The 17271-nt window shown below is 46.7% G+C and overlaps 1 protein-coding gene across 3 annotated transcripts in view; it reads right to left on the bottom strand.

Moving 5' to 3' along the window:
• LOC122394200 (bifunctional 3'-phosphoadenosine 5'-phosphosulfate synthase-like) overlaps positions 1–17271 on the bottom strand; it is a 55130-nt gene that overhangs the window by 20530 nt on the left and 17329 nt on the right. The window contains exon 1 of one of the 3 annotated variants that reach the window (XM_043390925.1): positions 6949–7077. The exons of the other annotated variants lie outside the window; for them this stretch is intronic. Within the exon in view, the coding sequence (XP_043246860.1) occupies positions 6949–6978 (30 nt within the window). The 5' untranslated portion in view covers positions 6979–7077. Of the gene's footprint in view, positions 1–6948; positions 7078–17271 lie in introns of those variants that run through there. 3 annotated transcript variants of the gene reach the window in all.

The raw sequence follows: 17271 nt of genomic DNA on the forward strand, positions 1-17271 counted from the left end.
AATACATACAATTGGAAAAATAGCCGCAACATTGCGATCAAACTTAAAAAAAAAACAGTGCTCAAGGGTATGATAAGACTGGTTTTGGCATCCATACGAGGCAAACGCATCTGGCCAAAACAGCCAACCAAAGGTGCAAACTAATCACATCAGATCCCTCACAGTGTCACTCTGGTAATTTAGCTTTGGCTTTCTCAGAAACGCAAATATCTGCATCCTCAAAACAAAGTTAGCACTGCAAGTTGCGACCGTATGAATCTCTGATAAACCATTAACCAATAAGCACAATGACTGTAAACGCCTCAGATAAATCCAATTATGAACACCACACCCAAAACAAATCAAAGCAGATAAAGAACAACACCAGTCACCAGGACAATCCAATCTAGTCGTTGTCGATATGTCGGCACCGACAGCTCAGCTAGAGACGGTGATGAGGGGCGTTTCGGGCTCAGTTATTGCCCCCCGGGGGTTATTGCGGACCAAGTGCCCGTGGATATTGCCCCGGTCGAGAGCGAGGCCAGCATACAGACGGGGTCGAGTGGGGAGAGAGAGGTGGGAAGGAGAGGTAGAGGGTGGGGGTTGGAGGTTGAGCTACCAGTCCACACGCACACCAAGAACGCCCACATGGTGTTACCAGGTGTAGAAATTTCCGTGGAAGAAAGCAGCAAATTTTACTAATAAAAAGACTATAACGGGTGACATTTAGTATAGGTACCTGTAACTGGTGACATTCAGATATTGTCCGTGGCAAATAGTTATGTTCTACTGGCGTGATTCAAAGTCGGAGACTATACATATACACCATTTTCGATGCATTTTAAGACAAATGAAGTCCAATTTAAAACAGTTGATTTCTGAATTAAAACAATTGACAGGCGGGTTAAAACACGTGACATTCAGCTTAAAACAACTGACATGCTATTTAAAATAAATGACAAGCAAATTAATATAAATGACATGCAATTTAATCATAAAATTATAGTTACTTCAAACTATGCTGAATAATTACGTTTTAGTGCAAAAAAAATAACAATGTGTTCGACTACATATTTGCAATTGTGACAGTTCGTAGAACTTTAACATAGCAATGCTTCATTGGATTAAAAATTCAAAATGACTGGCGTTAGAGCTTCCATACGAAGACATTGAATCCTACACTACATACACTCAACACTGTCCTTCTCCTTCTTAACCCGCATCCCGCTGGGGGGCCTGGATTTCCACGCCCTGCTGGGGGGGGGGGGGGTGTTTGAACACCCTTCCCCTTCTAACTCGGCTCCTGGGCTCGAAGCGATACGCGGCAGGCACTGTGCGAAAGAGTGACAAACAAAATGACGGAACTACTTCAGTCACTTTTTTGCTCAGGTCAAGGTCAGGTCACCAGAGGTCATTGAAGGCCAAATGTTGCAGATTTTCAGGCCAAATGTCAACAATTTTTAGAAGCCGACACATAACTCGGGAACCAATAGAGCTACAGCGCCGAGGAAAAGCGCATTTGATAGCCCACTTAACGCTCTCTTGGAATATTTCTCCCTGCATATTTGATCTAACGTCAACGTTCTAGCCTGCAGGTGGCAAAAACTGCCAAAATGGACGATTTTTGCGGACAGTTTTTTTTTTGCACTAACTTTTGACTCAAGCCTTGCACGAGCTAAACTTTACCTGCATCGTGTTCCTCTCGTCAACACGCATCGAATGAACTATAATTTGACCTTGAAAGGTCAAATTGAAGAAAAAAACCTCAGGCCAAGGTTTTGACCTGACCGGAAAGGGTCATGCTGCGTATCAGCGGATCCGTATCGTGGAGCTTAACAAATCTAAGGCGTTTTCATCGCTCTAACATTCCTCTATCCAAAGTTATTTGCTAAAACCTGCTAGATACCCTTCGTGACCTGACATGACCTCATGGGCATAAACAAGGGTCACGGGTGCTATGTATTTTTATGTTCATTGGGTCAACTGTCAACGTTACTTGTAATTCGGTGTTTGAAAGTGTTTAGAGTGACTTTCGTCCAAAAGAGGCAGAGGCGTCTTTCAATTTTCTCCCTACAAATAATCATGTAGTCGAACACAACATTTTTTTTTTTTAATTTGCAGCAAAACATGATTATTTAACATAGCTTTACGTACCTATATTTGTATGATTAAATTGCATGTCATTTATATTAACTTGCTTTTCATTTATTTTAAATCGCATGTCAGTTGTTTTAAGCTGAATGTCACGTGTTTTAACCCGCCTGTCAATTGTTTTAATTCAGAAATCAACTGTTTTAAATTGGACTTCATCTGTCTTAAAATGCATCGAAAATGGTGTAGAGATTCCAGCATTACTAACCAGGACGTGCAGAGGCGTTGTGATAATTTTGGATAACACCTTATAGTTGGGATTTTTATAAGCAGGTATATCTGGCTTAGTTTTTTTTTCAGCCACTGAGAGTCCCAGTTAAAACAATTGACAGGGTATTTGCACTGCTGTTTACGCTTATAAAGCTCCTGAGCATCATGATTCATGACTTTACCCTATGACCCTTTCCGAGTCCCCCACACTACACAACGTACCAGACGAGCTTCAATAGAGCCAGGATCCCCGACCAAGAGATCGAACTGTTTACGCCAGGCAAACCTTGCAGGAGCTATATTTAGAGCACGAATTCAACCCGCTCTTTCAACCATGCACCACACGGCAGGCACTAGTTCGCGGCTTCGTTACATAGTTAGGCTTGTCGGTTATCAAGGAACCACACATTACACGCTAGCGATGCTATTCACAAGGTCACTGGATTCGTTCATGCGGGTAAGACATCATACGGAACAAGCCCATTAACGCTGAGTTTCATAGCTATTTTGCACCATGTGAATTCGCTCAATGACAATTACCAAAGCGTCCAAGGCTATTTCAAGTAGATAATGGATCTAACACAGACATGCTTCTTCTATCTTTGAAACGCCGGGTCAAGTCAATAAGATACAAGGGGGAAAATGTTTCATCCCATCCGAGCACACAGAAGAAAGCGTAGACCTACACAAACACTCCATTGCACTCAGCCATGAGCCAGACACGTATCCCCAATAACCTAGTGCGGTTGACCCCCCCCCCCCCGCCCCCTACCTCCATCTAGCCACAGGTGGCGTCAATCAACCCCCTCCCCTCCCCACTTGTCCCCGCCCACCTGATCCGTGGACAGGTCATGTCACCATTCAGATCGTGTCCTGATGTTCTCGGGTACCTGATCAGGTTGGTTTCTCGAGGATTGAACAACGTAGTGAGGATACTGTCATAGGCACTGATTTTGAACACTGCTGTTTGGGACCACCATGATCTGCCGTACCAAAAGCTAAGTTCAGCAAGCCGATAGCGTGTGTTCTAGCCTGTCGAAACGACTAACAGAAATGTAGATGGCATTGGAGGCCTCTGCCTTATTAAAGCTACGGATAAGAAAAAAAACTACTGAATTTCTCATTCGTGTTAATTGCTTGAGAAAAACGAATAGGTATCCGAAGAGATTGTTACAACTTTTTTAGCTGTCAGGGAACGATAGCAAAAAAAAAACAAACAACAACACCAAAATACATCTGAGACATGCGGAAGGCTGCTAGCGAAACGCATGTCCGAAGAACAAACTTGCGCAAAACGGAGCGGGCCAGCAAAGACGCAAGACACCACCTTCAATTCACCAATGCTCAGTGCTCACCCGCCCAGTACATTGACCGAGAAACCACTCGCAACATTCGTTTCAAAGCCACTCGAGAGGAAAATCGTCCGAAGCGTCGGACTCACAACAAATCGGCGAGATACCGGTAGGCCGACAGTTTCCACCACATTAACTATATTTCCACCATCGCGAATTGTACGTCACCGTGAAAAATCGTACAAATCTCTACCCGCCTCGCTTGCCGCGTTTCAGTCCCATTTTTTTTTCTTCACATAGCCGGGCCTCACGCGTCTTCGATTAGGTACGACGCTATGTGTCCATGGCGCCCTATCAGCAAGTAAACTCCTGTCCTTGACGACAAGTACCCGTCAGCGAGACGGCCAGACGCTGAGGGACGCTGCTTCGGGCACTTGAGTCGGCACCCTGACCCGGTGCCCTGGTCACTACCCAGTACCCACCCATATCTGCTACGGTGTGGACTTTTCACCAGAAACTTTTCGCCTCCAAACACAATGAGTTTATTACCGTATTGGGGCAAGTTTTGAAGAAGTTGTGATGAGGGGGAGGGGAGGCAGGTTTTGAATACTGTGCATTCTGAGTGTATCTATGAGTATCTATGAGTACTACACACACCTCCACAGATTATATTGATGAGGAAGTGGTTTACAGTGTCGCGTACAGGCGCAGTGAATCATAAGGAAAAGTTTGTCGCGTGGCCTCAACTTGACACGCGACCAGGAAAGAAACGCTTTCAGGAAAGGGGCCACGAAAGAGAGGCGAGCAATGATGAGGAAAAATGACCATAAAATATACCACTAGGTTAAAGAGAAGATATGAGCGGAGTAAAATGAACGGCAATACAACGAGTCGCGAGCGGATTGAATACGATACGCATGAACCTTATAGGGCATCAGTGACAATAATTGATTGATGTCGCGTAAAAATCGGCACGTGTGCGTTGCCTCAAAACGGTTCTTAAGAATTTAAAAACCAACGCCTTTCCGAGTCAACAATATCTAAGGTACAACAACAGCTCCAGGATATTTATCTCAAAGTTAGGAACTGAGGAGGGGTAAACCAAACCACTATCTGCAGACAAAACTCAGCACGACCTACTCAACCCGACCGTCGCGGCTCAGAGTTCAACTCAAAGTTCCGAGGCCCGGCTCTTCAGGCAGGTCTGCCCTGCAGGAGTTGTCAATGTAGCTCCCGGGAACTCCAGGAAAGGAAAAGTTGGACACAATGCCCACTCAGCTTCTGATAACTGCCAGTCGCTCTACTAGCAGTCTGCACAGTGTTGTCCAACAATCTGACAGGTCTGACAGTCTGACAGGGTCAACAGTCTGGACAGTATTATCCAATAGTCTGATAGTCACAGCCAGAGTCTTTAACAGTCTGACAGCTTAACAGTCAGTTAGAGTCAAACAGTCTGAACAAATGGTCGCATTGCTAGGCTGGCTAATGGCCAGCCAATCAGCTATCGTGGAACGAAATCATGCTGTCACGTTAAGAACGCACGCGGTCCTTAACTTACATCGCGCACACTCATTAATAATGCATGCACTCTTCAATGAGCCGATGCTAATGAATTTGTAAACGCTGCACCAAGGCTACTCGCAAGGCATTACAATTCAGCACTTAGGTCAGCTTAACCCTCGCCCGCACATGCCATTTTCCCATCCTAGAACGCACATGGGGGGGGGGTTGCCACCCCCCCCCCGCGCCATTTCGTTCCTGTTGGAGATAGAGCTTAGCAGTAAAGACCAAAAAGATTCTTTGGGAAGAGACAAATCCAATGATACCCAGTTTTACCTTCTCAGGTAGGTCATTGACCTTCCAGGTCAGGTCAAACTAAAAAATGTTGCTGTTTTGGGTCACCGTTGGATATCAAGTGCGCTGCTTAGCAAATACCGATGACGATGCTGTTTTCTGGTGCTAAGCCAGCTAGAACCTCTTTGTCACACTATCCGACCAGAATTTTGCTGCTGAGGTCATTTCAGGTCAAGTTAGGTCAAGGTCAATTATATGTGTTTGTATGTCTGTGTGTGTCTGTGTGTATACTGATGTGTGCACCGATTGTTTTTGGGTCCATATCACATGAAATCATGATCTGAGAAGCTTTTACCAAAAATGCAGTAAAAAAAAAAATTCACAAAAAGTAAATTCAGCTTGCCTAAAACGCAATTATCTTAGATGACCTAGGTTGACCTTGACCCTGACCTTGACCCCTGTACATCGTCGAACAATATGTTCCATGATAGGTTGGAGGTAAGACTGGCAAAAAAGGCCGAAATCAGGGTGTCAAAAGCTCACAAGGCCCATGGCAAACGCAAGATGTTGAGAATTGGCCATTTGGGTCATGACATGACCTGAAAAACAAGGTCATATCTCGGAAACCAGAAATCACAGAAACTTGAAATTTTCAGTGGACATCAAGAAAGGATAGACAAGCAGCTATACGAAAAATCAGCCTTCTAGCTCTAAAAATGTTGAGTGCAGAGCAGAAAGACTGCCTGGGGGGGGTGGCACCCCCCCCCCCATGTGCGGGCGAGGGTTAATGTTCTGGTAAGTAAAATGCTCCGAACATGAATGAAGTAAAATGCAATTGGTGCATGAAACTTTAAAACTAAGTGGGTTACTGAATCGATGACAACCTGAGAGCAATAAGAATCAGGAATGCAGAATGAATTAAAAGGGTGATACAAAATCTTCCAAGAACAACCCCTGATCATAACATACAATCCAAGAAATTATACACGATCTAATGGCTTTGAAGGAATATCTAATCTGTCGAAAGCCACAGAGCAGAATTTAGACCACTTAGGCCTCCGGTAGCATGCATCAGTTGCACTATCTTCAACCAGACTTGGGTCAGACCAGACGTTCCGTCTAACGGTTCATTTACGGCTCATGGCACACTTTAGCGGTTAGCCGAAGCACAAAACATCGACAGTTGATTTGCAGATAAATCACAGACGCTCGACCGTCACGTATGCTAGCAGTGCGTCGCCTGGGTCCAAAAACACTTCACTTATGGTACGATGCCCATGAATGGTTTCAGCAGGTTTTGTGGCATGATTGCAAATATGGGAATATAGCTAGCATGAACGATTACAATGGACCTTTGAAAGGAACAAAAAGCGGCATAACCTCCAAAAACATAAGAGATAAAAAAGACTTGAAGTACCCAATTATCACCACCTGTCATTCGAACTACCTGAGTGTAACGCGCACACACACAACAAAAACTAAAACACCACACCCACATAGCAGCCGGTCGCCTATCACTCACCCCACGTCGTCCGTTCTTGACCGGCGGCATGGTTCACTCGCCTCCCGCTCTCCTCGACCTCACACCCACCCACGAGACAGCACCACCACACACACCTCCGCTCGCGAGCCCACACCGGTGGCGACAGGCGGGCGAGCGTCGAGCCTCGCCGTGACGGGCGGGAGTGAGCCGCTATCGCTCCCCCCCGCGGCCCAGGGAGGGGGGGGGGGGCAGGTGGTGGTACAGTGACACGCTCAATCTGCCTATTATCTGACCGGCCACCGCCCGAAGGGCGACGCTGTGGTATATGGTGGAGGCGTTACTGTTACGGATGGTGTGGACACATTGAGATGGTATGGTCACGTCACGGTACATGTGCTGTCACTGTCATGTCAAGCGTGACGGTGTTACTGTCACAGGTACGATGTCACTGTTACTGTCACATTGCAATAGTCAGCTGTTACGAAGTGCGTATGTGTATCGGGTAAAAGCAGCACGACTTTACGTGATATCACGCAATTCACGACAGACTGAACGACAGGAGACACACCTCACGGTTCAGTTCACAAAAGTTCTAGGTAAGATTCTGATACGAAGTCACGAAATCTTGGCCTACAGCGCTTCGCTCTCGCCGGTAACGACGTTTCGCTTGCAACGCAACGCTTTACGCTTGCTCACTTTGATCCTAAGCGATATTAACACAGCATCACCATCCAAGGTGTTGTTAGGTAGCCAATGTATTTATACCTATCGCGCTAATCTGTACACGTAATTACGAATGTACCCGATATAGACGGTCTAAAACTGGCCAGATAGTCACTTTATTATAGGCATGCAGCTAAATGCGGCAACCAGATGCCTTTAACGGCACCGGGTATCCTATCACTTATAATAGACAAGCAGTTATAAATAGAAAGGTTTTTTATTTCTTTTGGATAGGGTGGATATAGCATGACCTGGCTATGCTATGCACAATGCACATTGCACACTAAGCTTCACATCCTATAACTATATTCCATTTGATGGCATATACACGTAACATTCAAACTATACGTATTTCTAGACACAGCATTCTTCTCTTCTTCTCTGTGTCGTCGGCCTGCCGCCAGGGGCGATTTCGGCCGTGGACACAGCATTGATCTCAAAAGCTACTCTACCGTGACAGTCATGACCATTAAGTACTAAGTAGCCATTTCATTAGTTACATCATTAGGGTTTATGAGCAATTTGACCATATAGTAATCTGTTTCCATCAAGATCAAGCCTAATTCAGAAACCACTAAATGGTTTGTCCAACGGAACATGGTTGAACAGCCCAGCCGCTCCTAAAGACACAGCCTGCTATCATTCAGAAACAATACGAACATCACACCGCGCGACTAGGCCACGCCACATGGCCGCGTCACAGAGCCACGTCACGGCATGTGACAGCTTTCTGAATGTGACAGTGTGACGGGTCGGTGTGACTGTGTGACAGGTCCGTGTGACGAGTGACAGGTGTAGCCTGCACGGGATGGGAAGGGCGGAAACAGGTACGAGACGGGGGAGGAACGGGCGAAGGACAGGGGAGGGATGGGGCTTGGCGGGTAGAGAGAGAGAGAGAAAAGGTAGATAAAGCCAAAGCCATATAAGTTAACTAGATGAAGCGGAGTTGGGTGAAAGCGACAAGGAAGCAGGAGGCACGCTGCTAAACAAGCAATGAGACAGCGCCAACGAATTTGATGTTTCAACTTACAGCCATGGAGCAGACAAAAATGGTATTTACATGGACAGATATCTACTCATATATCTTCCAGCGACAGACATAATGCTCCGTTCATGCAGCGAAGGCGTAGTCACACAAAGTGCCTAAAATCAAGCACACATTGTTACTGCGGTGGACAATGACGGTTCCATACACGGACAACGGACAATGATAGGTACACGAAAGACACCAGGAGGAAACAGAAGCAGTGCATACAGATGACAGAAAAGATAATCCAGTTTAAATAGAGAAGGCTATCCAGCATGTGCTATTCGTATGTCATCTATATCATCTTACAACGACCAACACCTAGCCTATAGACTCGTGTGAAGTCTGGACTGAGCACGGCCGGTCGGCAATCACGTTCGACCTTTCGATTCCGAACGCCCACAGGGAAGCACCCCACAGCGTCCGACCTGGGTCGTATGGTGGCAATCAGCCGTCAAAGGCCCCCAGAGTGGCGGGACGAAATGACTACAAGGAAGCGGACTCCCCGAGTCCCTGCAGAGAAAAAGGCATCAATGGAGAAGTGAGAATCCAAAGAACCCCTACTTGGTCAGGTTCAAACCACCAACAGATAAAATGAGAATTGAGTGAAGAAAAATGTTTCGTACTCTGTAGGGGCGAATGCGAGGATAAGGAGCAGTGCAGAGTGTTTCGTGATTATATTGTTTTGTATCACTCTAAGACATCTAAGAGCGTAATTTGTGACTTAGAAAACATGAGACTTACCCACTTCTAGACTTGGACACCAAAACACCCCACGAGATTACACGCATATAACCGTACCTTCACCACTACACCTACGAATCTCTGGCTGATACGTCGATTAACACACCACCACTACCCATAAATGTGCACCACCGCCCCAAATGTCACGAGGTCACCTGCACCGTGAACCTCTGGTCGGAGAGGCGGGCGCTGGTGACAGGGGACCTTGAGATGTCACGAAGTGGGATGGGGTGTGGGTGAGCTGAAACTATCACAGGCAGAAGGAAAATGATCAACAAGTAATACATCATAATGTTGATCATAATGGCTACATAGTAATATCGGGCAAAGCAGATCATCAGCAGGCTGTGTTATTTAGAAGAAACACAGAAATAAAAACGTGTTTTCTAAAAGCCGAGATGAATGCAGCGTGCAAATGAATGCGGCTGTCTTTACCCTGGATACTTTTCCCTCGTATGATGCCTACAAGGAAAAATGAATTGATTAGACATTGATTGGAGAGGCAAATTTGAGCGAAGACCAACCAATGATGGCATTGAAGCGAATCTGTTGAGCTGGTACAAGTAACCAAGAACAACCTTCTAACGATACCGGCGCCATCGGCTTAGAAGCGGAGACCCTGATCGCATAGGTCGCTGCCTCGACAACCCAGAGCTTTCAGTAAAATTGGCCCCTAGCTGGACACGGGTAGGTCACTCTCGACTCTTGAATTAGATATAGCGGTGGTTTGAGGCTGGGCGAAATGTTTAGCTGCTTAGAAGCGAGAGAAAGCTTCTAAAAAGCAGTTCCTGAATTAAGCGGCAGAGTCTCGAGCCTCACTCTAAACCGAACTCATTCGGCCTGAAGCCCACCACATCCCAACAACTCAAGTATGATCATGAACCGGATGTGTCCGACCTCAAGCTGACCTATCCCCACACACAAGGGCACCGAGCCTGACAGCTGGTCGACACTTTGAAATTTCTCCAGACCCGACGGCGCCGGGCAGGACGGCTGGAGCCATAACCGCCTCTACCCCCAGAGCAAATCTCAACTCACCGAGTCAACTGTAACGCAGCTGACGTTCGAAACAACGGACTTTGACATTAAAAGAACTTAAAAAGTAAAAACTTCGAAAGAATGTGAGCTTTTAGAAGCGATACAACCAACCCATGATTTAGAACAAAAATCGAAACATTGAAAGCATTGAATCAAGGCCAGAGTTTCAGCGTAAGAATCAGGGATCTTTAGATCCAACCAATCACATATCAGAACAAACATTAATTAGACAGGTTTCGACCCAGTCCAGCTACCTCAGATTTATCCTAGCGCCCTAAAAGTCGGCAAAGAAACTGCGACCTAACCAGGCGAGTCTTGGGGCACTAATCAGAGGCCAGGGTCCACATTGCAGTCCAGCGCGACTCCGATGTAACCAGACGAGCCTCATATCACTGATAAGAGAGCTCATTCTCAGTCCACAGACTCCAACCTAGCTAGACGCGTCTCAGAACACTAATCTGAGGGTCCACACTCAGTCTAGAGACACCGATCTAACCGGCCGAGACTTGGCTCACACTCGGGACCTAACTAACCACCGGGCCCCAGGAGCACATAAAAGCGAGCTCACACTGAGCTCAGACTCCAACCTATCCAAGCGACCCCTTGGGGCACTGATCAGAGGCCCGCCGGCGATCGATCGTCACCGCTCGCCCGGTCAGATCCCATTGACCGTAACCCAGACGGAATGGACCCCCGAGGGGCGCCGGGAACGTCGGAGGACTGGCACAAGGTGGAGTCGACTGCTTTCAGCTTTCTGGTGATGTTCGTAATGATAATGATGAAGAGCGCTATTTGAAGTTGCCTGCTTTCCTATGCTGATCGTTAAGCTAATGATCTAAGAGGAACTTTTGAATCGACTGCTTCCCGTGCTATTCATTAGATTAATGACGAAGGTTTAGAGATCATAGACGGTTACATGATCTTAGTTCAGTGTCCGGGTTTAGATGTCCACAAATGCAAACTGCATGAGGCTTATTTTAAAATAAGCATACCTACCGATACTGCTTAAACAAGCCTATTTATTCCCTGTATTCACTAGAATATATTATCTATTACTACTTCAACACACCGTGCAAAGCCAGGTATAATCATCCATTAGCTTCTACCTCACAGGTGTAAAAAATCCATTAGCTTCTACCTCACAGGTGTAAAAAATCATTTACAATCGTTATACCTATTACCAACCGACCTCATCACTGAGGCTCGTCGTTGCAACCCGCCGCTGAACCATGAGCGGACCGTCACCACGGCAACAGGTGGTTACTCCGACCTGCGGACCTGTTGCGCTTCGACCCGGTCCAGCCAGCCCTCCCTGCCTAGATTGTCCCCACCCTGCCCGGCCGACGGTGTCGATTCTGAACGCTGCCGACCCCGACGCACCCAACCTGTCTTCTAATGGGCGCGGTGGGCGTCTACTGCTGCCAAATATCCTTGCTTTACATGAAAAGCTATGAAAAAATTACCAAGCTATCATCAAAAGCTATCATAATTTACACGGACAAGCCCTATGTATTAACTAATTGACCTCACGCCCATACTCACAGAGCGCGTGTTCGTACCCAGCACATACCGTTGAGCCACACGGTTTAGTCGTGACTGTAGGGATCACATCACACATGACTCGCGCATGCTATGATGCGTTGCTATGATAAACCACAATCATAACCCGGAAACCTGTGACGAATAGAGGATACCTTGCACTTTCTTCATCATATCAACCATTATCTCATTGTTATCGAAAGGAGCGGAGGTCCCATATTCTTGTGGGTATGGGAAGGAGGTTCCCAAAAAGGAAGCAGCGCCGGGTCACCGAATTGGACTGTTACTAGCCGCCGTCGCCAGCTCTCGAGATACAGTAATAGATACTTGGACTGTATGCCCTTCTCGGCAAGGTTGTGATACATTACTTGCGATTTTACAGCTGAGTGCCTGTACCTAACTAGCCCTGATGGCATACTGTCTTAGATAAGCGAAAGATGTCTTTCAGAAATAAGAATGAGACGGGAGATTTCATGAGACGGGACGTCTCATGAAAATTGACATCTCACTTTTCAGTTCTCACGCAGAAAAATCAATAACGCATATCTATATCACCTTCATTACTTTCGAATCCCCCAACCCCAATCATGAGGACCCATCCCCACCCATTTCCGTCACGCTGAGACCCTCAGAGGAGCCATTCCCGCATCCCACCATTCCAGGGTCAGTGGTCACCCAGTGACCCACTCGCCCCTCCCTCGACTCCGTTCGCACCCCGGACCGGTCGGTTCAGCGCCCTTCATCAGCTATGCGACTATGCAGCCCCGGGAGCGACGCTGCTCACTAGCACGCACGCTGCCGCATGCAAAGTTTATGGCAGAGATGCAAAACATCGGCATGAATTAATCAACATCAGCACAAAAACGACGCAATATGAATACATTATTCGAGTGGAAAAGAGCGTTTTCCTTGTCATGTATTGTCCACATAAAATCAACAGAAATAAAACAAAAACTTAAGTGTACGCCGACAATTTGCAGATAATCATATGCACCTGCGCCACGGAGGCAGACAGTTTGCACCTCTATTACGCTATGTGATCAGCTCAACAGTTATGGCATACTGACACGGCCCACAACAGCTGGGTCTAAGGAGCGAGGACTGGGAGGCCTAACATCTATGTTATGAACTGTGAAGGTAGCTTGAGCTACAATTACACCGCCCACTTTAAATGCCAGGTGAACCGCAGTGCAACTGGATAACCGCTGCCGCTTTCATGCTTCCAATTATGAGGACAGCCTTGAATTAGCCAAGGACAAATCACGACTAAAACACCTGACACCAAAAGTATATGAAAACAGGCGAGGTAGGTGAGGCTATGTGATGTGATGATCGAAAGTTAAAAGCTTGAGACTCCTGATTCTTTGGACTATTTCGCTTCCCACGACTCAGCCCAAATTCAGTACTTACCCACAGGGGTGGAGATCTGTCAAAATGTCAGGGGGGGGGGGGGGTCCAGGCCGGGCAGATGGAGGCGGGCTGGATGCAGTAGGTACCATTGACTTACATAGCAGTACCTAATTCGTTTTCAGGGGGGTCCTGACCCCCCCCCCCCCCCGAGATCTCCACCTCTCCCACCCCGACCTAAACATGTCGCCCACAGGAGTCTCTCAACTTTGAAAGAGTGCTTCGTCACACTGAATCGGCCTACAGCCCGTCCCATTCAACGATAGTGCTGCGATATACCTACCATATTTGATATTCGGCAGGAGTTACATCAGATCAGTTACATAAGGTGACCGGTTAGTTTGACGTCACTTGAGTCACTGGCGTGCAGTGAGGGCTCCATGGCGGCTCAAGGGTCCACTGAAATTCCCATCTTTAATGGTGGCCAAGTCACCCTTCAAGGACGTCCTCTCAACGTAAGGTTGATTGTATCTGGATTCTGGTGCATTCTTGTTTATAAATTCCTAAAAGAAATTTGTTTTGGAAATAATTTCTTTAAAAAATCGCGCTGATATCACATCTGCAATCAATCCGAGACAATATTCAGACAGGTCAGGACCAAACCTCCCATCTAAAGGAAGCCAACGTCATCAAGACCGGGTCAGACACCAACGAAACCAGAACTGGTTTCGTTGGTGAGCGTAGGAGAGCAACTTTGCTCTCCTACGATCGTGACCAGATGGCAGTTCGCCCACCCACTAATAACAACAGAACACAGGCAGACGGCGGGACTGATTCGTGAAATTAACGAGGACTGATTGGGGGTGGAGTGGGGGGAGGGTGGTAATGTGGGGGAGACTGAGTGACTGAAAGGCCCGGCTAGGTTAGGTGTGGAAATGGTTTTGTTTTAGCGAGTATTCAATGAAGAACTACGAGCGAACTTTGGTATTCCGTTACATGCATATTGGGCGTTTGACGTCATGAGATGATTCGGTTGCATTGACATTCAAAGTAAGACCAAACTTCCGGCCATTTATCTTTAATCGGCAGCTACTGGGCGCCTTAGCCCATCTTGGGCTTCCGAATGGAACTCCAGCAAATGATAAGATAATGAAATACCCGTATACCCCAGCAAACATCCGAGCTGTCTGATGACCATTCATGGTCGGTTGATATGTTTACGGTCACTGATGCAATTCATTCATTCATTCATTCATTCATTCAATTCATTCCTATTCATTCATTCATTCATTCATTCATTCATTCTTTCATTCATTCATTCAATAATTCATTCATTATTTCATCCATAGATAGCTCAACTCATTCAAAAGAAAGATTCAATTCAAGGACAGTTCACATTCCCGATTCCTGTGAAGCGCGTGATTAGATATGTTCACCCCGACAAGAAACGGTAATCGGACTAAACTTCGTGGTTGCCTATCATAGCAGGTTAGGGCGCAGTATCGAAGACATGACTAGACAGGGAGTCGGTTCGGCAGTACAATGGTGACCACCTACCACAAAACCATCCCTAGCCAAGCGAAGCCAAATACGAAATATTGCCACCCCACAGCCGCACTGAACAGAGCTTTTCAGCACACCCCCAGCCAAAGGCGTAACCACGATGGATTCTCAGTATCACTTTGTGACGACTTAAGCCGCTACCGTGGCAATGTGGCATGTCAACTTCAGCCGCGGCCAGGCGCGACCTTTTATACCACTAACCGAGCTCTCAGACCACCAGTGTTCTAAAATTGGATTTTGGTGGGTGTGCCGATGAAAAAAAAAATCATAGGATGAGAAAAAAGGAAACAAATAACCGAAGTATATTTGCAAAATGGTGTACCTAATGCCAATTTGTATGCCAACTGATAGACCAGGATCTCATGTCAGAATCTTGACAGGGTGTGGAACAAAAGGATGTGGGTGCATCAACTGTCAAGTGACATGTAAACTGGCTGTTGGAAATACATGAAACTTTTTTCAGAGATGAAGTAAAGTCGGCCATTCATATTTTAGGGATGAAAGTATTTTCCCCATTAGGTGTGATTTGCCACCAAAAAGTCTGAAAAATGGAACACTGCAGACCACTCCATAGTGGACGCATGGTGAGGCACCCACACTAACAGTCAGAGCAGGCAGAAGTCAGGTCAAAAACGATCAGTTCAAATCAGAATCAGGAAATAATAAACTAGACAAGACCAGGTAACACCAGATGACCCAACACAACACCAAAAGGAACTAGACAAGTCGGACCAGACTTGACCAAAGTAGCGCAGAGAAAATCAGCCAGATCGCACGTGACAAGAACGTTTCACCAAGATTAATTCAGGCGACCTGCCGCATCCGAAGGAGTCCGCATCCAGAGAAAGGCCACTGAGTAGTGACCAGTGAGTGAGCAATATCACTAGGGGTGTCCATGTTAGAGTGAGTTTGCGAAATCGGTGGATCCGCGGAGTCCCTAGGGAATCCACGGAGTCCCTAGTGGCTCCGCGGATGAACATCAAGTCTAGTATATTCGCGGATAAACGGGCGGGGATCCGCGGATGAACAAGACTCTTCAGGATAACCGCGAACTCCCTGAAGAGTTGACGAGATCCGCGAACCACCCGGGGAATCCGCGGAGTAACGATTCATTCTAGTGAGTTTGCGAAGTTCCTATGCGTTTCGTGCAGCTATCTTATGACAAGAATGCAAGGCATATTGGATAGATCGTCTGCGACTTAACCCTCACCCGTATTGGTGTTTTCCCAGTTGCTGTTGGAATTCACCGAGTAGGTACCGATTCATTCTAGTGAGTTCGTGAATTATTCTTTCATCTCGCTTAGACGTCGCTCGCAAATATTAATATGCAATTAAATAATGGACGGTAAGCCATTTTTGGCGTGGTTGAACTTCTGCGACCAGTCTGCTTACTTTTCTCCCAACTGGAAAGCTGGAAAGGCTACCGCGCATCTGAGCGATCATGTGAATGTATGCAAGTATGTATGCATAACAGTAATGCTCACTCTTCTCCAGGGACGAAGCTTCCCGTACAGTTGGTGGGGCAGTTGCCCCCCCCCCCAACTTGCCCTTTTACCACAGCCGACCTGACTCGACCGGTCAGCACCGCGCCTATACAGACGCTCCAGCCCGGCGCCACAGTATCTATTCCATCTATTCTGGGGAACATTTGGACTGGAGGGGCAATGGCAATGCTGAACTTCGATACAAGAACCCAACACGTACATATCAACCCGCCTTTGAATATAGTTATTTGACCCAAGTTGACCGTAATTGGCTGAAGCCATTGCGTACTTGCAAACAAACTAATGAAAACTTAATCACGCATTGGCATTACCTAATTGAGGTTGCTGGCTGTTGCGTCTCAAAGGCGATTAAAAAGACAGGATGTCCCCTATGCTATTTGGAATCGAACTGGAATGTCAACCAAATACCAATTGGCCTGGGGCCGTATGGTTTGGGTATTATTGGCTTCTTCTATGTAACCACGGAAAGCAAGCTATTTTTTCCGCGAAAGGTATAGCTCGATCAGGGGCCGCACGGCAAGGGTTCCAACGGAACCCTCCCCCGCGGACCCCTCCTCCCGCACACGGTAGCGTCCGAGAAAACAATAATACGGGCGAGGGTTAGCCCTCGCCCCGTTGGGGGAGGCAATTTGCCACCCCCCTATGGTTTATCCTGAGTGCCAAATTTTTAGTTCCTTCCCGGGCATCAATTTGACATCTTCACACAAAATTTCAAGTCTTACGTCACCTTAGGTCAGGAGTTATTGAGGTCAAACTGAGGTCATGTTCGAGCAAAAATGACCAAAAAACATGAAATCTTGAAACCATCACAAAAGCTACGGTTACCAAGCAATTTCAAAGTTCTTTATGTGGTTGTGTAGAAATAAAACGGCGCTA

This window comes from Amphibalanus amphitrite, unplaced genomic scaffold, assembly GCF_019059575.1.
Source record: "Amphibalanus amphitrite isolate SeventyFive unplaced genomic scaffold, NRLGWU_Aamphi_draft 000579F_arrow, whole genome shotgun sequence".
Lineage (NCBI taxonomy): Eukaryota > Metazoa > Arthropoda > Thecostraca > Balanomorpha > Balanidae > Amphibalanus > Amphibalanus amphitrite.